Source organism: Theobroma umbraticum, unplaced genomic scaffold, assembly GCF_002168275.2.
Source record: "Theobroma umbraticum cultivar Fairchild unplaced genomic scaffold, ASM216827v3 scaffold_147.0, whole genome shotgun sequence".
NCBI classification, from domain to species: domain Eukaryota; kingdom Viridiplantae; phylum Streptophyta; class Magnoliopsida; order Malvales; family Malvaceae; genus Theobroma; species Theobroma umbraticum.
Genome location: NW_018397259.1, coordinates 7,997,487 through 8,021,381, shown reverse-complemented (window position 1 = coordinate 8,021,381; position 23,895 = coordinate 7,997,487). Strand labels below are relative to the sequence as shown.

General features: G+C 35.3%; 4 protein-coding genes across 10 annotated transcripts; 2 read left to right on the top strand and 2 right to left on the bottom strand.

Annotated features, from left to right (window-relative positions):
• The first annotated feature begins 1,361 nt into the window (after positions 1-1,361).
• Positions 1,362-4,333, top strand: LOC110414624 (RNA-binding (RRM/RBD/RNP motifs) family protein). Of its 2 annotated transcripts, none has more exons than XM_021425911.1 (6): positions 1,362-1,726; positions 2,251-2,428; positions 2,546-2,643; positions 3,557-3,653; positions 3,830-3,915; positions 4,017-4,333. In XM_021425911.1, exons 1-6 carry the CDS (start codon positions 1,499-1,501, stop codon positions 4,068-4,070), a joined length of 741 nt encoding a protein of 246 aa, XP_021281586.1. In that variant the 5' UTR covers positions 1,362-1,498; the 3' UTR covers positions 4,071-4,333. The 2 variants fall into 2 exon arrangements, with proteins under 2 accessions (XP_021281586.1, XP_089639453.1); XM_089783327.1 differs by having other exon boundaries at positions 1,375-1,726; positions 2,238-2,428.
• A 129-nt stretch (positions 4,334-4,462) lies between these two features.
• Positions 4,463-17,224, bottom strand: LOC110414623 (exportin-4 protein). 6 transcript variants are annotated; one of them, XM_021425906.1, is made up of 33 exons: positions 16,894-17,209; positions 16,678-16,765; positions 15,754-15,862; positions 15,479-15,577; positions 15,175-15,217; positions 14,680-14,751; positions 14,490-14,585; positions 14,124-14,360; positions 13,632-13,815; positions 12,794-12,905; positions 12,616-12,702; positions 12,374-12,512; positions 12,156-12,252; positions 11,987-12,049; positions 11,722-11,831; positions 11,470-11,574; positions 10,843-10,916; positions 10,635-10,710; positions 10,327-10,554; positions 9,811-9,882; positions 9,263-9,334; positions 9,118-9,182; positions 8,925-9,027; positions 8,707-8,838; positions 8,123-8,266; positions 6,685-6,792; positions 6,564-6,614; positions 6,421-6,498; positions 6,233-6,346; positions 5,816-6,000; positions 5,620-5,689; positions 5,101-5,332; positions 4,463-4,991 (listed from the first exon to the last, which is right to left on the bottom strand). In XM_021425906.1, the coding sequence occupies exons 1-32, from the start codon at positions 16,984-16,986 to the stop codon at positions 5,144-5,146; spliced, it is 3,495 nt and encodes a 1,164-aa protein (XP_021281581.1). In that variant the 5' UTR covers positions 16,987-17,209; the 3' UTR covers positions 4,463-4,991; positions 5,101-5,143. The 6 variants fall into 6 exon arrangements, with proteins under 6 accessions (XP_021281581.1, XP_021281580.1, XP_021281579.1 ...); XM_021425905.1 differs by having other exon boundaries at positions 4,464-5,332; positions 16,894-16,988; positions 17,096-17,224; XM_021425904.2 differs by having other exon boundaries at positions 4,465-5,332; positions 16,894-16,991; positions 17,096-17,224.
• A 176-nt stretch (positions 17,225-17,400) lies between these two features.
• LOC110415140 (Pentatricopeptide repeat (PPR) superfamily protein) lies at positions 17,401-20,668 on the top strand. The gene is made up of 2 exons (XM_021426663.1): positions 17,401-17,501; positions 18,349-20,668. Exon 2 carries the CDS (start codon positions 18,577-18,579, stop codon positions 20,362-20,364), a length of 1,788 nt encoding a protein of 595 aa, XP_021282338.1. The 5' UTR covers positions 17,401-17,501; positions 18,349-18,576; the 3' UTR covers positions 20,365-20,668.
• Positions 20,669-20,915: 247 nt separating this feature from the next.
• Positions 20,916-23,647, bottom strand: LOC110415141 (Pentatricopeptide repeat (PPR-like) superfamily protein). Its single transcript, XM_021426664.1, has one exon. It carries the CDS (start codon positions 23,144-23,146, stop codon positions 21,386-21,388), a length of 1,761 nt encoding a protein of 586 aa, XP_021282339.1. The 5' UTR covers positions 23,147-23,647; the 3' UTR covers positions 20,916-21,385.
• Between the last annotated feature and the right edge of the window lie 248 nt (positions 23,648-23,895).

The window sequence follows — 23,895 nt, the reverse complement described above, 5'->3', positions numbered from 1 at the left end:
TTTATCTTGCCTTTGTTATTTATTTTCATAAGAGTCGAATGATAAGGTTCGAATTTTCTTTTTCTTTTTAATTTATTTATATGCATTGAAAAATCTTATTATCAACAAAAATATATGTTTTTTAAAAAAGAAAATGCTATAACCTTATCTATTTAATTGACAAATAATATCCTTCGTGAAATCTAATAAATAAATAATGTGTAACATGCTTGTGCAACCAAGTTGGTGTCATTCCCATTATTCAAATGATCCATTGACAAATGGTATTTGATTTAATATACATTTTTTAATAATAATAATAATAATAATAATAATAATAATAATAAAGGCTTTCCCTCATGATAATTTATGCTTGACAATTGGATTAATGGATTGGTTTGTAGATGTTTTTTAAGCATAATGCTTTAGAAAACCTCTTAATTATTTAAGAAAATTTAAATAAGTTTTTAGTTTTTTATTTCGGTAAATCAAAATTATATTTTTTTAATTTAAATTAAATAAAGTTTTATGATTAATGGTAGACAAACTGTCATTTGTCAAAATAACACTTGTCATTTTATATTAATGTAACGTTCACGTGAAAGATTATCATCATGTCATATCAAATTGTTACATTATTATTCAGTATGACATGTTAGTATTTCATATGACTGGCTTATAAAATTAAATATAAAATTAATTGTAGATCATATTCATATGACCGGTTATAAAATTAAATATAAAATTAATTGTAGATCATATTGCTTATGCTTAATTTATCAAAGGAATAAGGGATTACGAGATAGAAAAAATCATCTATCAAACATTTTAATTCATAGATCGATTTACATTCATTTCACCTCTTTGACAATGAGAACGATAGAAAAAAAATAGAAATAAATGGAATTAAATGCGAACCGTTAGATCTTAATTGTTAATCTACCACCATTTTGCTCAGTCTAGGCAAAAAGGCCTTGTGCCAGTTATCAATGACGAACTTTGTCCCTACTATTTATATTTGGAAATTTTCTACAAATAATTTAAAAATTTCTATAATATATAATAAGAAAAATTTATTTACTTTGTAAGTATTATTTGTTTTAAATACATTTATTTTCTATATTTCTCCTGCAATAAATTTGGAAAAATAAATAGTCAAATATAGGTTATATTTTTTTTATATTGAAATTAATTAATTAATTAATTATGTGAGAAAATGACTAGGCGGCAGGTGGGTGGGCCTGGATGAAGCTGAGCTTAGCTCTCAAAGATTTGGATCCAATGAGGCCCGAAATAAATCCACTTGGGCCTAGTCAACGGACTCAACCCTATATATATCTTTAAACGACAGCGTTGAGAGTTAGAACCGTCCAGAACTTTCTCTCTTCTTTCGCCTTCTTTAATTCCTGAGTTCCTAATCAACACCATATAACGAAAATTTTCTTTCCCTTTCTCGCACGATTTTCGTTCTCCCCAAACATCCACCCCTTTTCATAACCCTAAATCCCGAATTTCAACCATGTCGGTTCCACCCTCCTCGGCCACAGCCCCTTCTTCCTCATCTTCTTCTCAGTTCACTTACCAAACGACAGCGAATCCTTCCTATTTCCCTTTACCGTTTCATCTCCAACAACAGGCACAACCTTATGCACCCCCGGCCCAGCCTGTTCCCGTCGCCCCAGCCCCTGTCTACCCCGCCCCAGTCGCCCCCGTCCCCGGCGTCTATTCTCTCCCTCAATACCAACAGGTAAGCAAAACCATAGATTTTAAATAAAATTTCCAATTTATTTTTTACTTGTAAATTTTGGATTCATGGAATTTGGGAATTATGTTGGGTTTAATTTGTGTTTCTTTCCTTGTTTTTGAGGAAGGAAGTTGGATAAGTTTCTGGGTTTTGTTGTTGGAATTAAGAATGTCAAAAAAAAAATTGAATAGAGGAATTAAAAATTGGAAATTTGAAAAAAAAAACAGAATCTTTTGTCCTAGTTTGCTATCATAACCTTTTGTGTTAATTCTAGCCATATACTTATTTTTTAGCTGAATAAAGTTTGCTTGTTCTTTTCATAGTTTGTTTTTGTTTATATTAATTTTGGAGAAAGTAAAAAAAATACAATATCACCATTTAGTTTGTTTCTATATAAATTTTGGTAAAATCGGCAACAAGATGGGTCCTTTTTTTTGTTGGATTATTTTATTCTTTAATTTTATTTTAGAGCTGCGAGTTCAAGTAGACACTTCATCTCTGTAATTTCTTGTAGTATATTTGAACAGGCCCAGCAGTTATTTCAAAGGGATGCACAGATAGTTACACCTGAGGCACTAGAGAGTGTAAAGGCTGCGCTTGCAAGCAGTGAGATTGAGCACAAAGCTGAAACTAAGAAGAAAGCAATCCCTCGTAAAGCTGCTGGTCAGTCGTGGGAGGATCCAACACTTGCAGAGTGGCCAGAAAGTATGAACTATCGAACTAACATAAGTTTATTTATTTTTTATTGCTCTGTGTGTGTTTACAAGTGCTTTACTTATTGTTGTTTAGTTCTGATGTTTTAATTTTGTTTGTAATCTGCAGATGACTTTCGCCTATTTTGCGGTGATCTTGGTAATGAGGTGAATGATGATGTTCTTTCAAAAGCTTTTGCACGATTTCCTTCATTTAACATGGCCAGAGTAAGTTTTCATATTACTTCCATTTGTCTGTTTTCCTTTTATAAGCATTTTGTGGCCCTGGGTCAATGAACTCTCTGCATTTCCTGTTCAGATTTTTGTATGAAGCGCACAGAGCAGTTATATGTTTATGTTGTTAAGGTAGGTTTTGTCTTGAATCTGCATGTTTGCAAATTAATGGAATAGTCTGTTTTATTCATAACATCTTTTAATCCTGTCAAAATTATAGAGATCAATATTAGATGTTGACTGCTGGAACTGACTTACAGAACTTGAGTATGGTATATTTGACCTGACTTATGATGTAGCTTGAGTTATAGCAAGCTGAATTGATTTCGAACATGTTGGAGTAAGATCAGTTAACCTATTAAACTATTTAAGTGGGTTGTCTCTTTCTTGTCTAGCTTTAAAGAGGCAGGAAGTATAAGTATTGTCTTCTTTCTGTTAATGTTTACCCTATGGCATTAAACTTGAAAGATACATGTGCCATTCTTGGTGAATTGACATTCAACATTTGCAACAATGTTTAATCACTTTTCCTTGTCACTGGTTTTCTGACTTGAGGATTGTGCATGTTTCCCTTGTGATTTTTATCTGCACTGCATTGGGAAGCTAGAATTCTCAGTGTCACTCATACTTTGTGGGATCTTAATCTCATTCATTTGTGTTGCTAGTTTGATATGAGTATGTCATGTTGTTCCTTGTATTTCTGTTTGAGGGCATGCCTACTCAACCATTACCCTAGCCGCACATAGTTTGTTGTGTTTCTTTGTGAGGGCATGTCGTGCTTGTGGTTTGACCTGCTGGTATTCCAGCTTTGTACCTGAGAAGAAAAAATCAATGAGGGTTCACAATTTCTTTTTTAAGATGATTTGATAACTAAGAATATTTTACGCATATATTATTTTTCTTCCAGGTTGTTAGAGATAAAAGGACAGGCAAAACGAAGGGCTATGGGTTTGTTAGCTTTGCTAACCCTTCTGACCTTGCAGCTGCACTTAAAGAGATGAATGGTGAGTACTTTAATACTCTCAGATATCCTTGGCTAGTTCTGCATGTAATTGTTCTCGCATGGCATGATGGTTTACAGCTTTAGGAGATGATTTTAGACAACAGGTTCTTTGGCTTTCATTGTGTTCTTATATGTTTATATCCTAAGAGTGTAGATTTTGCGGATAATGTGTTACAGGTAAATATGTTGGAAATAGACCAATCAAGCTTCGCAAGAGTAACTGGAAGGAGAGGATAGATCAAGAGGCCCTTGAGAGACAGAAGGTATAAACTGCCCCTTGCTTTTATTAACCTGTTTCTGTCGAGTTTTTTATATCTTGTTTTATTTCTAACTTTGGATGTTTGTTTCTTAAATTCATCGGCAGAACCAAAATCAGAAAAAGCCAAAGCCACAAAAGAAAGGGATATTACACAAGTGAGGAACTGACCAAGCTTTTTGCCTTCTTTTTCTTGGATCAGATGAATCACCAGTTGAAAATCTGGTGGTTGTAGGATAATGGGAAACTTTATTTTAAGAGAATCTGGCAAACAAGTACAAAAGCTTGTTTCCTTTATGAAATTTGTTGTTCATTTCCCTTCTATTTTATCAGCCATATTATGCTTGTGGCAAGGTTTTATCAACGAGGATCTGAAAGTAATTCATAGTATGCAACTGCTGTCAGCAAAGGCAGGTTTCTCCTTAGCATTTTTCTGCTTTCATGGTTAAGCAGTAAAAACGTATTGAGATTGAAAATTGGATAGTGCAATGGCATACTGAACATAAGTAGGCAAGGAAGTTTATAAAGGTAGATTGAATCCGATATCCTCTAGTCATGCAGCTACATTAATTTGTCTCTTCATCCAACCAGAAGCACTAAACTACTCAACTTTCTGATCTCAAAAACTGGAACCAATTCCACTTTATACTGGTAAGACTAGGGATATATCATATGCTGACACTAGTGTTGTTTTTCTCCTTTCTCAAGAAATCGTAAAACACTCTGACGTCTTGTCGTGAAACCAAATGGCAAAATTGGTAGTGGCCTGTAGGAGAGAGTGAACTGGATCGTTCTTCTATTAAGCATCGATAAATATACTTTGTATGCAAGCTTTTGCACTGTAACCCTTACACGAAAAACCAATTACAGAATGAATTCGGAACAAAACAGCCGATGCCCGAATGTGAGAGCTGCAAACAACTCGTCTTTGGGGATGTATTGCGAGACAACAACAAATAGTGCTTCCATGTGCCAGTAGGAGCCATCATGAGGAAGTTAATGAGGCGAAAAGACCAGAGAAAGCAAACCGACCATTTCTCATCTTGTAAATTCGGCAAATACTCCAGTTTCAGCCATGCTGTTCTGCACAAATGAACATTCACATAGTTCTATAGAATATTCACAAGCATTAACAGAATCCCAAAATAGGGAAATCTCTTTGATTCCAATTTCTTTCCACTTTTAACCATACCAAGAATGGGATGACAAAATTTTCTGCACCATTATATAAGATATCACATTGTTCGCAAAAATCCACGAACTTCAATCAAAAAGCTGTTTAGATTCTTCCTAAATCTCTGGTAATTCACACGGTCTAGAGTTGAAGAGAGATGATTTGAACTTGTTAGAGAATGCAATGCATTTGCCAGTCTTGATTTTAGTGTTGAATTCGCCTGCCTCTCAATTAACTCATTGCCTAATCTCTGCAAGAGAAGCAGCACTATATCATGAGCAGATTGTCATATTTTACATAGCAGAATTGGAGGACAATGTGCCAGTTCTTCTGGAGATCTATTTTGATCCCACCTTATCATAGGACAGCACATAAGGAAAACACCAAGGTTTCCTACAAATGACTTTTAATAGCACAGCTGACGCACTTGTCACTCTTAATAGAACAGCAGTTGCTGAATTATCTATTAACGGAATGATCAAGTGTTTCAACTCATACACCAATAAGTATTATGATTATCAAGAACCAAAGGCAAACCTGGTATAGGCCTTGCTCACAAAGGATCAACGGAAGGAGAGCATCTGCTGCAGCACCAACCAGATCAGGACTGAAATCACAAACAGACAAAAGTATGATCACAGAGAAAATGGAAAAGGAGCAGTCATGCATCAAGTGTGCATTTACACTTGTGGAAGTACATATAAGCTTATCATGGAAATTTGCTTCTAAATACCTGTAATCTTCAAAAAGGAGCAATTGCAATAATGAACGTAGAAACCGGCTGAAAATTCCTTCAGGTAAATTTCCTTGTCCTGCAGCATGTGAACCCAATCCTGTTTTACCTGCACACATCTCCCTATAGTGGTATGAAGCCAGAGCTCTCAGAGCTCCCAGGCACATGTTAACTACTTCTGCATCCTGCATCATCAAGAAAAAATATTGAAAATAACTAAGCTTGAGATAGCAAAAAGTACAAATTTGATCGTCAAGAAGGCTTGCAAAACAATATTCCTAGTGTAGGAAAGAAAACCAGACAATTTCCACACAAGTTGAACACTAAAGGCCCACCTTACTCTTCTCCGTCTTCACCCCTATCAAAAGGAAAAAGAAAGGGGGGTGATAATAGGTGATAATATGGACAATAATTTACCTGATGGTGAAGACCAAAGTCAAGAGTTCCTAGAATATGAGCAAATGCTTCACTATTTAGCTGTGCAAGTGTTTCAGGGTAAACCTCCAAAATGTGTGACAGAAGCGAGAAGTACTGCAAAATATATACTAATCATAATCAGCTTGCAATAACATGGGCTACTCCATCAGAGAGTACAGATATCTTACATCATGACAGAGCTTGGGGTATTTCAGCAGCTCCAAAGATATCAAAGGAGTGACTATGTGAAGACCGAAGTAAACAACCTGCAAGACAGAACATCAAACACCATCTTGGAGCTTTCCATTACTCTAATAATAAGGTAACTAACCTGAGATATATTTGTGCCTGCAACTTCAATGGAATCTGATGAGAAATCAACCTACAAAAAATGCCCAATATTGAGCGATTAAAATTTTAGAGAATCAACCAGCACACAACTTAACACCTACCAGATCTTTTGAACAAAGACTTGAAAGAAGTTGAAGAAGAGCACGCAGATCTTTATACTTCTCGGTCTTTGCTTCACTAAGTAAAGTGCTTGAAAGACTAACTGATATCTGACAAAAGAAAACAAAGAGAGAACAGTTGCAGAGAGAGGTAACTAGCACAGTACATCATTGGTGGCAAAAATGTCACAACAGTATATGCAAGATTGAGGGGCAGGAGCAAGAATTATCAGGAAGACTGAAGGAAAACTAAGAAAGTCATGTTGAAGTACTAAGAACCCTTCCCATTGAAGAGTCCACAATATCTTGAACAAGTTTGATTCACCAACCATGGATTTCAAAACTAGAATAAAATAAATTCAACATTCTGAAAAATCATAAGCATGAGGAGCCACTATCAAAACAAACTGCTATATGCAACACTTGGTAAAAAAACTTTTCAAAAAAAGATTTCTTCTTTTTTAATGAATTATATCAGAAAAAAGTAACCTAACATAAAAACAAAATTAGAGGAAGATCACTACTAAAAAAGTAAGATGCTCTGGCATATGATGTTAGAAGGCAAAAGAAATTTCTCCAAGGTATTGCTTGCATACAAATTTTAAAAGCAACAATATAATTGGCACAAAATCTAGTAGCTGCATATAGGTGTTGATACAATTATGACTAACCCGAGGCAATTTACATTATTGCGGTAACCGGAGTTAATTTATATTATTAAGGTAGGTGACATCTGATTCTCCAGGCATTAAATTGAGATACTCATTATATGACTATAGGAAACAGCTTTAAATAACTAGCCAATGATGCCAGAAGACAGGCTTGATGTGAGTTTAATGTAGTAACCCTCCTACACCATATGGCAAATGCTTGATATGAAGCTTATTATAAAAAACAAAGTGAACCATATTCCACTCAAAAAGACCAAGGTAGAAATACTGGCCTAGTATCACTCAACCATCCAGGTTCGCAATAATTAATCAGATAGAACTTGAAGAATTAAACATGTAACTGTCAGTTTTGCAATGCTTTTGGGTGCTACATGATGCAATCAATTCTAGAAGACATTACATGATGAGAGTTTAGGATTATAACTACATAGAACTACATTAGAGAGCTAAATGAATCACCTTTTTCTGAAAAGCGCCTAGAAAATAGTTCTTTGAGCTCAAAACAATGTCTGCAAAAAATTATCTAGACTACAAATTTTCTTTCCTTTGCATGATAATCAATTCTATTCAAAATTTCAGACGCTTTAAACATGAAAATGCAAGAATATATACTGTATGCGACAATTGCCCACATGGATAATTTAAGTAGGGCACCTTCAGAGTAGACATGTTACCTAATTAGAAACTTGAAGAGGATAAAGATAATAGAAAGACAGAGACTTTAATCAAAGCATTTAAGAAAATTTTTAAGGACTTTCAACAAAGATTACCTTTCCAATATTTTGAGATGAGTAAAGCTGAAGCAAACGCATGCAGAAATCAATCACGGAAGCAGTTTCTTGAGCCTCTAGGTAGGATATTTGTCCATCCACCCAGTCAACAATAAATTTAAGTAGCAGGTATACAACTGCAGACTATGAAATAATTAGAGATTAGTATAAATAATACCAATGTTTGTTATGCAGATAAATATAATTACTGGTTAAACATGAACCACAAAAAGTGGAATTAGTTCACCGGAATTCAATGAACTCATCAGATACTAAAAATGCTAAAGATAAAAACTAAATCTCTTGTTGACATGTGAAGAAATGGATATCAACATGCTAAGGTAAATTCCAATCAAATGATGTTGACTTGGCTCAACAACAAGGTTTTGGGAGCAACAAATAGAGACAATGCTGCCAATTAGCTACAATGAAGTAGCTTTACAGAGTGGAAAATTTCTATAAGAAGCTGATTCACTGTTAGATAACTGCTTAAGTGAGACACTAAACTTGTACTTTGAGGACAAATAATTGCTCAAAAGGATGATCTACCAAAAAGAATATGCAAGAATGGAAACATGTAATACCTCATGCTTGTAAACTTCAAGAAGAATTAGAACAGGGTTCATTACAGAGATACCCATCTCATAAATTGATCTTTGTGTTCTAGGTTCTGCAGCACTGGCAGCTCCACGAAGCCTCTCCAACAAGCAACTAACCTACACAATGTCCTTGACATATATGAAAAAATGTTCCAAAGTGATTCAATAATTCATAAGATTTTGCATTTATTTGATATCCTTACCGACATGATGATATCCGGTTGTTGGGAAACACTTTTGAGATCATTTTTGTTAGACAGTTCCACCAGATATGTTGTCATATGAACCATGAGACCCCTTACATATCTTTGAAATCAATGAGGACATTAGGCCATTAGCAGCAAAATTCTACAACAAAAAGCCAAGGGCAAAAAGCCCCTCAAACACAAGACTTACCGATTAGAGGCCTCTGAATTTCTCAGTCCAGAAGCTGAGAGAACAAGGGTCTGAGCCAGTGAACGCTGAAATTGGAGAAAAAACACTATAGTATGCAAATAAGAGCACCAATACATCTCGTAGAAGGGCTATAGCATATTCCTACCTGATTGGCAGAACTCAACAAGAAAAAACTTTTCTCATTAGTAAAAGCATTTGCTAGGTCACGCCATGAATCCTGAAAAACAAAGATTAAAATGAACTAGTTCAAGCTACCATATTTTTATGCAACAAAGGCATGTACTGAGACCAGAGTTTCTAAGAGTTGCAATCGGACTAGATCAATCAATCAATCAATCAAATAGACATATAAAGATATACAAGGATGTTCAACTTAATATTCAACATAAACCAATTGAACTTATTTTATGCGCTGAAGATTTTATGCAACCCTTTTAAGAGATAAATATCCACAGGAACTGCCCCCTGGGATGTGTGTGCTGTGTGTGGTGTGTGGGGGGGGGGAAGTGGTCAAGATGGAAAGGATAACCTCCTGCTGTGCAGAAGGACAAAACAACGTAAGTTGTGAAAGGCAGGCAACCCAATTATTATAATAGGACTTACTAGAAATGTGAAAATGAACTCCAATATTATGGCAAAGGTCTAATATAATTGATGCATTCCAAAAATATATACAAAATCATGTGAACTCACCATTGAAACAAGCCGATGACAAATATTTTTCCGGCGAACTAGCGTGTGAAGAAGATGGTGACAAGTGAGACCCTGTTTAAAGAGGTAGGGAAAATGAAAAGAAGCACAAACCATTTACTTCATTGATAACAGATTAACATTTGCAACTGTATAATTTTAAAAGCATAACATACGAAAATTGGGAAACAATTCCCATGATCAGTGGCAGAGCTTTTTCCATAGCTCATAGATCATCAAAGGAGACAAAACATCATCACACTTCATGCAACATTGAACTCATGTCATAACTGACTAATTCAAAAGTTTGCAAAATTCAATATGATGAAATCAGCAAGCTTGAATTCCTGCCTATCTACACAAGCAATAGAATCACTACGAAAATAACAAGAAATAAGAGAATGCAGAGGGCACCTGATAGATGTCAAACAATAGACAAGACAGTTATAGAAGGAAAAAAAAAAGTTTAAATAACTTATAGCTCCAGGGCCAAATATATATAATAAAATAATCTTATACCTGCAAATCCTTCTCCCCTGGGTATGACATCAATGTCATCATGGATATGTGAACAATAATGTTGAGAACAATTTGTCCCTGATTATGTTCTCCAAAAAAACTTAATAAAGCTTTTCTGGAGTGTATTGACTGACGCTGGTGCTCATAATCATGACTTAGATGGCAGTTAGCTTCTTCAAGAGGCATTAAGTATGTATGAGACCATCTTGCAAGAAACCATATGACAGCCTACATACAGCATCAGGAAAATCAAGTTAGAGAAACAAGGATTAAGGTGCTAGAGAAAGCAAATAATCTTGATAAGTTACCTCCATAAGCCGAGGACTGAAAACTGTTACTCGCATTTCTTGATCCATGCTCTGCTCGGCAAACCTTATAATTGAACTGCATCATATGAAAAAGACCACCCAAACTGAGCTATTCCATATATCAATGAAAGACCGTGAATAAAAATTTAGATGAATTCCACATCCTGCCTCGTACTAACAATGTAAATAAAAGAAAGCCAAGTTTTACCCAGAAAGAATAACAACAGGATGGTTTTCTGCTTCTACAATGTCCGCAAAATGAGTTTGAATGGCAGTTGGCACCTAAGTTGCGTGACAAAGCAAGAATGAGATTTCAAGTCAGCGGAAGGGCTTTTAAAGATACAATAAGCTTAGAAGATAAACCATAAAAAGTAACCGTCACATTAAACATCTGAGAGAAAAAAGATAGGCACCTTTCTAGAAGTAAAAGGTGAAAGAGGATATTTGAAAACCAAGGGACTCACTCAGCATTCAATTTGCTTCACTGACTTTAATCCCACACACCATAACAAGAAAAGTCATTGATCACTGTTTAGGGTGATATATTGTGAAGACTAACACATAGGGAATAAATTAAATCAGAAAGTTCAAATATGATAGCTGCTACCTGCATAAATGCTGAGCTATTCAACAGGGACAATCAATTTGAGACAGAAGTAGTTTATTAAGTGAACAATAAATATGAACAAAAAATTTCAAGCCACAAAAACTTATGAGTTAGAGAGGAAAAAAGGATTATATATATATATATATATATATGGACACAAAAACAAACAATAGATCCTCTCTTGCATTACAAAGCTTTGTAAAAAACAGAAAAGAAGAAAAGAATTACCAAAGGCGTTTCTCCGTCCCCCTCATCAGCAAGTACATGCCCAGTTATTAACAATAGTGAGTAAAGCTCCTCTAAAGTTTCAGTAGGGTCCATAATGCCCCTGCCCTACAAGCAAAGAAAATAACTTAAAAAAAAAAAGCGAAGAAATCCATGTAACATAAATCTTTCAATAACAATAGTGAGTAATATGTTGGGGAAAACATTTTCCTTGCAAGTGGATGTATGTATACATAAATAAGATGAAAAGAGCACCTGATGAAGTTGTGCAACACACTCAGAAAACAGTCCAGTGAGCAAAGGAATTGTGACATCAACTGCTGCTCTTGCAATGAGAGCATATGAACTTAATCTTTCGTCCATAGCTGTGAGGAAATACAATGACAACATTCAATCTCAGTCATCCAAACATGAAATAACGAAGAAGAAGATAATCATGGTCATGATGGTTTTCTTATTATCTGTAAAATCAACATAGCAATAAGACATCGGTATATGAAAGCATCAATTCTTTCGTTACCAGAAATAGAAGCCTGAAGATAGTCAGAATCAACATCATCATTTGCAACTGAAGCAGAAGCCACTATATCATCCAAACAAAAGAATATTACATTCACTGGTAACAGAACCAACAGTAGCATAACAAGCACTTTAGTCAAGCAATATAGCCAGTAAAGTATTATTGTTACCTTTTAGCTCAGACTCCACTATCATGGAAAAGAGATTTGCTGCAGCATGTTTCCCTTCAGGAGGAAGCAATGCATCTCCACCATTACCATCCATAGGCTGACAAGTTGCAAGTTACAAAAGATATATATTCATCTTAAATAAGTACTTATAGAAACTGAAATTGATAGATTATGCAACAAAATATAAATGAACATTCTAGCAAGCTAAAACTATGTACCACAAGCAGAATAGTCCATGTATCTAACAAGATATCTCGAGCCTCCCAGCTCCAGGTCTCCTCATCAGTGTTATTAGTCATAAGGACTTTAACAACTTCACACATCAAGGTGGACAGCAAGGTAAGAGTACCAAAGGGCCTGAACAGTGAAGGAAAGGCAAAATTGTTTCCAGACTACTTAGAGAGTATTGTAAACAATAAATACAGATGGCAAGAAATAAAATGAGTATCATATTACTTACCTTATGGATTTCAAGAGTTGGTCAAACACAAAAGGAGTTGTTACAGTTGCAATAGATAATAATGCACGGCAACCATCAAGCATCTCACTGAATAATACAGTAGAATCATGTGACTTCATAGCAAGCATATATACATATAAGTAAATGTACAACAAGTGAGAAATATGGAAAAACCAACCTCTCACTTTTTCCCTCTTCAATAGCTTTTGACACAGCACCAGGAGGATCGATCCACTGTAATATACCAGATAGCAGCTGTAGCAAATGATTCTCTTGCATCTTCCCATTATCTAAAATTATTAATCAAATTAATCACTTAAACTTTATATATAACCAAGGACCCTGGCTGACAAAAAATAAGAAGGAATACAAACTCCACAGGTTATAACAGTCTTAAAAAGGATTCATCAAAAAGAATTAATTTTCATAATCATTATGATTCCAAAAACACCAGAATAAGCTTTCCCCAACTCAATCTCTCTCTCTCTCTCTCCTTCCCCAGAAAAATACTCTCCTTGTCAAGAGAAATCTATATACAGAATTTTAAACCAGAATCAATGTTTAATTTTTAATTTAGCAGCAACGTTATATCTAAAAGCTATGGTTGATCATTTCAACCAATCACTAGATGCCTTAAAGACAAGAATTCATATCTGTGACATTTTCAAGCTAAAACAAGGGGAGATTTTTATCTCACAATTTCAGGTGGTTCTAGTCAAACCGTCCAGCTCCAGCAAAACAAAAAGCTCTTTGACATAAGGATCTGTTATGTTTGACATACCATCACTTCATTCTATTCAATTTCAAGCAAAACGTGTAAACAAAAAACTTGACATGAACAATAGTTAAGACACTGATATTATAATTCCACAGCAACTCATGGTTATCAAATATATGCTTCAAGAGATTCATCACACAAATACAAAAAAAATTATACCAAAGAAGAAATAAATATACATTTATGACAAACTAAAACACATAAGAATCAACATAACAGTATTGAATGAAACACATACCAGAAGGAAATATGGTTCCTGTCAAAGAGCAGAATTGTACAATTAGCTTTCGAGCAGAGACAGCAATAGGGCAGTCAAGCCAGTAACCTTCACGAGAAAACTTCTGTCTAAGCGCTGCATATAAGCCAAGCAGCCACCCGACATGGCCATTTGAGATCAAAGCATCACACCACGCAGGCCCAGGCTACAACCAGCAAAAAAATTTGCACCAACAACAAGAATCAACACGATTTGTGCAAGTAAATGATTGAACTATGGCAGCTGAACACAAGCAATCTCTTTGTGATGGGATAGAGCAATAATAGTACAAAGGAGAACAAATATTGTAGATTTGGTTGATTTCTACTCAGTTATTCTCTTGTTGGAAGTCTCCAAAGGATTATGGGTCGTGATGCATTCATGTTATCTCTATGAAGATGTAATCATGAAATGTTTCAAAGAAAAAAAATACATGCAGCAAATCTCGGAAATTTTAAACAACACATCCATTACCTGCACTAAGACACATTCAGACCTCTTAGATGAAGCATTGTCATGTCTAACTCCAGCTGAGAAAACATTGATACCAGCTTTCATGCTATTTGCATCATGCCGAAACTCCCAGTTCAGAATTAGAAGCATGAGACATAGTGCAGCAGTACAAACTTTAACCTCAGGTATCGCAGCATCAGATTCAATTATTTTGTTTGTGACACTTAAAGCAGCATCTCGTGCCCAACAGTAGAATGTCTACGAATCAAAAACACAAGGATTGGAAAAGTAAAAACATCATAATAAACGGAGTTTTCTGTAGACACAACAGGTTATCCTTGACAGAATATCAATAATATCAACAAGGTAAAGACAAATTGAAGGAACCTTCAAATAGTTTAGCTCTAATGATGTCCGACACTGCTCATGAAATTCCCTGGGAAGACCCATGGCACTTGAAGTTGAAGGTGAAAATTCAGAAACCTAAAAGGAAGAGAAAGTTGATTAGAAAATCTAAAGCTAACATACAAAAAATACACCTGAGAGCAAATAGAACTCCTACAAAAGCACTGCATACCAAAGATTCCAAGAAATGTACTCCGATGAATTGCACATCCACTCCATGAGCACCAAGAATGGCCTGATTAACCTGTAGTCATAAGACTGTTAAGAGATGCCAATGAACAATTCTGTGACTTAAAATGAGTTTCAACACTAGAAAAACCCAACAAAATTCCAGTTGTATGAGACATTACTTCTATAAGAATCCTTTGTCAAAAAAAAAAAAGAGGAAGAGATAAATAAGAATCCAATAGATGATCAAATCAACTATGGTTTCAATGATTTACAGGAATAATTTTAGTTTTCCAACCTCAAAAATATTCTTCAAGCTCTGCTCCTCTATGTAATAGAGAAGCAAATGTGCAGAGCATATATGATCTACCCCTTTCAAAAATTACTAAGTTAGGAAGTAAGATAAACAAACAGAATAACTTTAGGAAGAAAAACATGTAAGTTAAATCACAACTGCATCTGCAGAAAGGATGAAGGATAATGAAAATTGCATTCATACCTGATAAAAAAATGCCTCCTTCTCAGCAGCTGTGAAATCAAGCCTACAAATAAAATATTCATTGAAACAATTATGATGTTCCCAATATCTTAGAGCATAAGGAATTCTATTTAAGCAATGTGTTGAATGTTACTCAATGCTTAATGAAATGCAGGATGCAGTATTGCTCAGAATAGGCTTCAGTATGATGAAACTTATACTACATGCTTTATGAAGAGAAGGGCCAAGTAGCCGGTACGAAGTGCTGCAGATGCATACATTACATGTTATCTTTAGGTTGAATATGGAAGGTCATGCAACCTACCAGCCCCTTTTCATCAATTGAGCAGCCACAGAAGATACCTTAGCTTGGACATAGCCCTCTAGCAAACTAGCATGCTGCATAACAAAGCACAGACAGAAACTGCAAAAAAGAAAAGGCATTTAAAAAAGGAGTTTTTTTTTCAGAGTCAAAGCAAAATCAAATGGAGGCAAATTTAATTGAACAAGAAATGCTTTTGTCCTAGCTTCACACTGATAGAAATCTGTTAAGAATAACGACCCTTTAGCAGAACGTAATCTTCAAAAATTGAAGGGTACCTAATCAAACTTCTCCTGTCTTCAATGGAAAGAAAACCCCATTCTCTGATAGCTGCATCTTGAATAGCTGCAGCAGCCTGAAACCTTGCATTTGCCACCTGAGAATTTTCTGAATAAATGAATAAAATTTTAGAATGAAATATCAGAGAGCTTACCGTCTAAACCATTAAGATCTATGTAGCATTCACTGTGTCAGTACAAAATTGTTTCAAGTTTATCAAGCAAAGGTCAAAAGACCATGTAAGCCAGTAAACAGTCCACCTCCAAAGAGAATAATAACATCATAAACATGACAAGCAAGACACATATTCTGAAGATGTTCCCTTGAAAATTTGACAAGTAAGGCTTAAAAAACTTCAAAAAAAAAAAAACACTTAAATCCAATCCAACAAGTGGAACAGAATGGGTAAGAGTCCACCCCTAGCACATACTAGACACTATGAGACATGAATCTAGAAACACGAAAAAACCCTTCCATGACCAAAAAAATCAGCAAGCAGATAAGTTGTTTGTTAATACACCCCATAAAGTACTTTCAACGATGTTCCGTACATATGGACTGGTTACAAAATAGTCATAGGCCACTAACAAAACAAACATTACACACTCATAGGATCCTCATCCTTCCATCAATTACAAATAAACTTCTCACCTCTTCATGAGAATCTCAGATACCGACTGATTGTTGCTTTTGCCACCAAAAAAAGTGTGTTTAATACAAAACGCGATAAAATTTTTTGAATGATTTTACAATTTTCTATGGAATAATTATATTAATGCCAGTTACATTTTAACCATTTGCTCATTTCTTTGAATAAAAACTTACATAATCTCACTTTTTAAGAACTTTCTCCAGGGAGCAAAAGACCAAATTTAAGAAATGCATTGAAACATTGATATCTATACACAGTTAGCTTAACTCACCGAGGATATATTGGCAAGCCTTGTACGGTTGAGGTGACTGTGATAATGACAATATCGTTGCTTCCGCTGCCGTTGGATTTATATGCATCTGCTCCAAAAAGAAAATACATAATGGATAAATAAACAAAGTAATTGAAGAAATATAATATCATTTATTCAGCATATAAATATTTAAAAAAAAAAGAAAAATGAATATCTAAGTGAGTGAATATGAACCTGAATCGAAGAGCAGGCAACTTCGATGGTATGCATAGTTGATTGAAGCAGAGCCAAATCGGCGCCGGCGCCGCCATCGGAAAACCCTTGCATCTCTACTGAGATTGTTGTATAGAGAATAAAAAAGTCAGTTTTTTTTCCTTTTTTTTTTGTTGATGAAGGGTTAAGAGAAAGATTTGAGATTGAAGAGAGATGAAGGAACCTTTGAGATTGAAGAGAATGGAAGCTCAAGTTAATGCCTTGATGATGATGGGATCGATGAAGTGAAGGAGAGTGAAAGAATTCTTTTTTTGATTTAAGGAGTTTTGCTTTTACACTTCACTGGGTTTTGTATAATATTTGTAAATAAAATAGAGGGTCTTTTTGGTATCAAAAAAAAAATAAAGGTTTTTTTTTTTGCTTTCAGGTCCTGAATTGTAAATTGATTTAAAATCCATGTACTTAAATGTAATTTTGCTACTAACTGAACCCTAGTACTTGACGTCACCTCATCAACAGAAGTGGAAGATAGAAGCTTTGCTTTGCCTTTGGCTATGTCCAGAAACAGAGTTGCTAAAGATTACTCTTTTTTATTCAATTTCTTCTTTAAGTTAAAGGTTTAAATTCAGGTAAGCCCTTTTCTATTCTGGGTTATTAATTTTTTGTGGCTTCTTGAAAGACTGGTCGTTCTTTTTTTTTTTTAATGTTATTTAGGCGAAATAGTCAATGGTTGGAATGATAGGAAATGGGTTGTTAAATTTGAGGTTTTTAAAATAATTTTTTGATCTTATTTTAGATAATTAATGATGCTGTCTAATGTAAATATGGTTATGGTTTTGAATTATGTGGATTGGGTTCCTCAACTGGAATTTTGATAAGCAGTCTTCTGTTCTCTGCGTCCAGTTTATTCTATATTCATTTTGTTCCAGATTGAAGTTTGACAATGGAAGGCTTCTCTTTTTCTTTTAATTTGTTTGTTTTCCACGCTAGGATGCCTTAAGTTGAATAATTCTGGTAATTTTGGATGTTTTGAGACTTGAAACCTTGGGAATTGTAAGTATTCTTACTTTTTCTAATGGGAAAGAGTTTGGAATTTATATTGGATATTGTTATATTCATCTTTAATGCTAAAACTTTTAACTTTAATATGGGATTTGTTTTCTGTGTTTCAAGAACCCCCTCCATCTCCCCATGAATTTTGTGATTGTGAATTGGATATTTGTATTTTTTTCATTTCACTTGCATTAGTCTCTCTCTCTCTCTCTCTCTCTCTCTGTCTCTGTGTTCTATGGACTTCATAATTCTTTGGCTTTAGGAACTGACAAGTTCTTTTTTCCGTTTCAACTTACATTTCCCATCATTCATCATATGGCCATCTGCTTTCAATTACCAGGACATGTTCATTAGTTTGCTGATTCTTATTGTGTGTGTATATATATTTACAGAGTTCGTGGTATTGGTTTTGCTTGTTTCCAGTTTCACAGGTCTGTTGCTTCTTCTCAATTTGAAAGAGTGGAGAAAGCAGGAGAATTACTTACCAATTATCTCAAATTTTAGCCTGAAACAATGAAACAAGTGCTTTTATGCGGGAATTGATCTTAGTTGAGTTTTTATTGAATAAGAGTGAAGTGTAGTTTAGGTTTTTCAAACATATTGTGATTTTGCAAGTAATTGAAGTTTATTCTATTGACTGGATAGAAGGACATGGGATATGCAGCTACTCCTTGGAACTCTCCGGTTGAGATTTGCCGTTTTCATGGTTCGCCATGGGGTTTGAAGCAACCTGGCCTATGTTGTAGCTCTCGGAAGTACTCAACAGTAAACGTATCTACTTTTCATTTAATTTGTTTGATCAAATGTAGTCGTAGAAGCCAATCTTGCTTGCCATGGAAGGTAGATAATGGTTCAGAAAGAGAGGCATTTTCTTTACGGTTCAGAGCACTGCAGAGAAGTGTATGTATTGACAGAGACAAAATTGATCAAGATGAATGGGGGAGTTCAGAAGATCATATCCCGCGTGTTAAGAGAAAATTCAAAGAGCAAATAAATTCAAAAAGGCTTTCTAATTCTGTGACATCAGTTTTAGATGGACCTCTTGTTAGAAATGATGAGGAAACCAACAATGATATTCTTCAGAAGTTCTGCAGCAATGGAAGATTGAAAGATGCATCACGGTTGATAGAAATTATGGCCCGTCAGAATCAAATTCCTCATTTCCCTTCTTGCATAAACTTAATCAGGGGTTTCCTAAAAGTAGATGAGCTTGATAAAGCTGCCAAAGTTCTACAAGTTATGATAATGTCTGGTGGGGTACCTGACAATATTACCTATAACATGATGGTTCGTGGTCTTTGTAAAAGAGGGTGCATAAGATCTGCAATTGATCTTTTGGAAGACATGAGCTTGAGTGGTTGCCCTCCAGATGTGATTACATACAATACAATAATACGCTGCATGTTTGATAATGGGATTTTTGATCAGGCTGTTGGGTTTTGGAAGGATCAATTGAGAAAGGGATGCCCACCGTATCTAATCACCTATACCATTCTCATTGAGCTCGTCTGCAAGCATTATGGGACTGTACGGGCCATGGAAGTATTGGATGATATGGCCATAGAAGGTTGTTATCCGGACATTGTTACCTACAATTCACTGGTTAATTTTACTTGTAAACGGGGGAAGTATGAGGATGCTGCTTTAGTCATATATAATATTATATCTCATGGCATGGAGCCCAATGCTATAACATATAACACCCTTATCCATTCTCTTTCTAGTCATGGATGTTGGGATGAAGTGGATGAGATACTTGCCATCATGAAGGAAACTTCCCATCCTCCAACTGTGGTTACTTACAACATTTTGATCAATGGTTTGTGTAAATATGGACTATTAGACCGTGCAATCAACTTCTTTGATCAAATGGTTTCTCAAAATTGTTCTCCAGACATTGTTACTTATAACACTCTGCTTGGTGCTCTTTCAAAAGAAGGCATGGTGGAAGAGGCTCTTCAATTACTTCAATTTTTAAGTGGGAGCAGCTGCTCCCCTGGTTTGATAACTTATAACACTGTCATTGATGGATTGACTAGAAGTGGTGATATGGAGAAAGCAATGGGATTATATGATAAGATGTTAGAAGATGGGATCAGTCCCGATGACATAACCCATCGTTGCTTGGTTTGGGGATTTTGCCGGGCAGGTCAATTTGAGAGAGCTGTAGAGACCTTAAGGGTGATGGGTGAGAGGGAGCACAGAGTGGGAAATAGCGCTTATAAAATGGTAATCCATGGGTTATGTAAAAAGGAGAAGGTAGACTTGGCCATACAAGTTCTGGAAATGATGGTCTCAAGTCGGTGTAAACCAGATGAGACAACTTATTTGACTATAATCAAAGGTATAGCTGATGCTGGTATGATGGAAGAAGCTAACAAATTGCATCAAAAGTTGATGGAATGGCAGGTTTTCGGGGAAAGGACCCTGTTGAGTTAAAGACTTTGTGCAGAGTGAAATTAGTTGATCTTGATAGCCAATTTTTGGGCAGAGAGTTTTTCCAACTTCTGTTGAAACTTATTTCAATTTGAAGCTCCTTGCTTCTGTAATCTCCTCAAAGCATGGAGCCATAGTGGTCTGCTGTTTACACCAATGAATTAGGACAACCTTCTCTCTTTACTTGGTTTTCAGCCTTTGCTTCATCTATTTAACTTCTTGTTGTCTTTCATTAGACTGTTACTTGACTGGTTAGGTATGGTTTTTTTCAAAGAGCATGAATGGAAATATCATTTCTTTGGCTTCTACAAGACTTTTCGCATGTATCCCCCATTTGTTATTGAAATTAATCTCCCATTTGTTATTGAAATTAATCTATAAGGATGTGCCTAGAATAGAGAATTCATGTATCATGATTGTAATCACTTGATTATACTCTCAAGCCCAGCCTTCAATAAGAGTTTTGCGTCTTATAGGACCTTGAAGTTGAATTAAATGGTGAAAAGAAAGAGTTTAGTTACCTGGGTTTAACTACAATATTGATTTGACAGATATGCCACTTGATGTTAATACATAGCCTTGTGCTGCAGATAAGTTGGCAGCTTAACATCCACCGCAGAGAAATTTCCACCAAGCAATATAGCTGTATTAGGCACTTAGATTAAAGTCCTGCAAGTTGAGGGTGTTCTTTATTTAGTCAAAATAATATAGCTGGAAGTCATATTTTATGCAGGCTATGCGCCCGAGCCAGAGACCTTGTTTGATGGTCTTGGAGAGGTTCAACAAAATATTCCAAACTACATGTGGTAAGAACATGTATAAAGGGAAATAATAACAAAAACATGCAGCTGAACCTCAGAGGTCCAGAAGGAAAAAAGACTCTTCCTTGTCAGAACCGTGCGCACGCCTTCAAAGTTCAGAGAGGATAAATAAGTTGATAGAATAAGAGTAATGAAACAAGATATGGCAAGATTATAGTTAGACGGCTCATGTTGCTGATATGTGACAAAATGGTCAATGGGTGCTACTTATTAGAATCAGAAACAGCAAACTCTTTGTAAACATCAAGCAAAGGAAAAGTTCTGTTCAAACGTTTGAATGAATCTTTAGAAATAGCTTCCATTCTGACAAGGGCATTGGCCAACTCCATAGCTTCAGAACGCCATCCGGCGAAACCAATCCCTTCAATCAGTAATATGTAAGTGGTTTCATTTGGCTGACATTGCTTATCAACCATTGCTGCTAACACTTCAATGGCATCATTGATTCTGTGTACTTTGCATAGACCAAGAAGAACAATATTGTAACTGATTACTGTGGGGGGAATCCCACTACATCCCATGTCAACTAGCAACTCAATAGCTTCGTCAACCATCCCATCTCTGCACAAGCAGGAGATGAGTGAATTGTAAGTAATTTCATCAGGACCAATTCTTTTCCTAAGCATCTCTGATATCATTTCCAAAGCCTTGACTTTATCCCCAGAGCTCCATAGTGCACTGAACATAGTGTTGTAAGAACTCACATTTGGAGGACATCCAACCTCACGAAGCTTCTCAAAGATTTCCAAAGCCTGCTCAGCATTTCCATTCTTACACAGAGTAGCTAAGACTGTGTTGTAGTTAACAATATCTGGCAGGCAACCATCAGAGATCATGTAATCCAAAAACTCAATTGCCAAATCTAGTCTCCCTTCTTTGCAGAATGCAGAGATCAATGGATCATAACTATAAGCATCAGGCGTCAAACCCCTTTCTTTCATCATCTTTAATACATTTACAGCCTCCTCAAGTTGTCCTTCACGACAAAGAGAGCTGATCAAGATGCTATAAGTAACAACATTTGGTTCACAACCTCCAGAAACCATCTCTGTCACTAGTTTCCCCCCTTCAACCCACTTCCCCTGATTCAAAAGTGCTCGTAACAAAATGTTGTAAGAAATCACATCTGGCTGACAACCCCTAGCCTTTAAGCTTCTAACAAACTTAAAAGCTCTATCCACCATCCCATCTTTGCACATTCCTCTAATAATTGCATTGTAAGTGAACATATCTGGTCGAAGTCCTTTTGATAACATTTCATCCAAAAGTTTCATAGCTTCATTAATTCCACCTTGAAGCATGGTTGCCTCTATCAGAATTGTGTAGGTAATAACAGAAGGCTTGCAATTATCTTTCAACAACTGATTCATAACCTTGCAAGCTGAATCAAGTTTCCCTCTACTACAAAAACTCCCAATCATTATATTATATGTAACAACATCAGGTGAAAACCCTCTACTTCTCATCCTATCAAGCACTTTATTAGCAAAATCAAGCCGGTTCATCTTACAAAACCCACTAATTATTGCATTGTAAGCAAAAACATCAGGTTCACCATACTTTTCCAAAATTTCTATAACCCTAGTAGCTTTCTCAACATTCCTTCCATAGAAAAACCCTTTAATCATCTTTGTACAAAGAACAACATCAGGCTTGTAACCTTTGCCAACCATGCACTCAAGAAAGTAAAATGCTTCATTGTACTTGCCTGCCTTGCATGACCTATTGAGTAGTTTCATCAAATGAGTCTCTTTAAAATCAAAAGATAAGAGATGGGTTGGTCTTGTTTCAGCTGAAACCCTAACTTTTTCCTTTTTTCTAGACTTACTACTTCTATCTTGACTCTCATGGTTTAAGCAACTCACCAAAGAAGTATGATGTGAATGTGAATTTGAAGTTGGTTTTAGTTGTTGTGTAGTAAAGGGTAGACTATGGGGAACTAACTCAGTTGAAAACAGTGTCATTGATAATGATTTTCAGTCTTTTTTTTTTTTCCCCTGGTGCTCAATGTTCAAGGAAGATCATTTTGCTCTACAGCTAGCTAAAGGGAGAAAGATAGAAAGAAGAAATGGAGAGAGAGTACCTAAAAAACTGAAAGGAATGGTGACAAAAACTTAAAAGATGTGTCTGTGCTTTATGGTGTTCTTTGCTGGCACGTGGTCTTACACAGATTTTCAGTTGGATATGTGGGCATAACTCAAGGATAAGGCATCTGGCTTGGACATCGGTATTGGGTTTGGACATTGTTTGACCCGGAAAGCCTACGGGCCATAGTAGAGAATTTTTGTTACTGGAGCCAATCCCAAGCAAAGGGAAGCCCAGTTGCATATATTATATTATATTTAAAATCCGTTTGATATCATAGATGTAAAATACATTATCTGTAATGTAACTTATTAAATTACATTACAATGTTTATTTTATAACATATTACTGTAAACATTACAGCCAATGGATGTAATGTAATTACATTCCAAAATCAATGCAATCACATTACATTGCACTCATGTAATATTCTTAAAAACAATTTTACCCTTCAACTTTATTATCTTATTAAAAATATTTTATAATATTATAATTAAAATAAAACATATTAAAATAAAATATATAATATAAGAATAAAAAAAAAAAAATAATATAAAAATTAACATTTATATAATATAGTAAAACAAATTAAAATAAAATATATAATATAAGAATAAAAATAAAATAA

Excerpts from the sequence above, each read along its gene's own strand:
- LOC110415140 (XM_021426663.1), top strand. The coding sequence starts at position 18,577 with ATGGGATATGCAGCTACTCCTTGGAACTCTCCGGTTGAGATTTGCCGT.
- LOC110414623 (XM_021425905.1), bottom strand. The coding sequence starts at position 16,986 with ATGCAAGGGTTTTCCGATGGCGGCGCCGGCGCCGATTTGGCTCTGCTT. Across the intron at positions 11,832-11,986 it reads TCTTCAGGCTTCTATTTCTG|CTATGGACGAAAGATTAAGT; the intron begins GTAACGAAAGAA and ends ATTTCCTCACAG. Across the intron at positions 9,183-9,262 it reads TGTTGAGTTCTGCCAATCAG|CGTTCACTGGCTCAGACCCT; the intron begins GTAGGAATATGC and ends CTCCAATTTCAG.
- LOC110414624 (XM_021425911.1), top strand. The coding sequence starts at position 1,499 with ATGTCGGTTCCACCCTCCTCGGCCACAGCCCCTTCTTCCTCATCTTCT. Across the intron at positions 2,644-3,556 it reads CTTCATTTAACATGGCCAGA|GTTGTTAGAGATAAAAGGAC; the intron begins GTAAGTTTTCAT and ends TTTTTCTTCCAG. Across the intron at positions 3,916-4,016 it reads AGGCCCTTGAGAGACAGAAG|AACCAAAATCAGAAAAAGCC; the intron begins GTATAAACTGCC and ends ATTCATCGGCAG.
- LOC110415141 (XM_021426664.1), bottom strand. The coding sequence starts at position 23,146 with ATGACACTGTTTTCAACTGAGTTAGTTCCCCATAGTCTACCCTTTACT.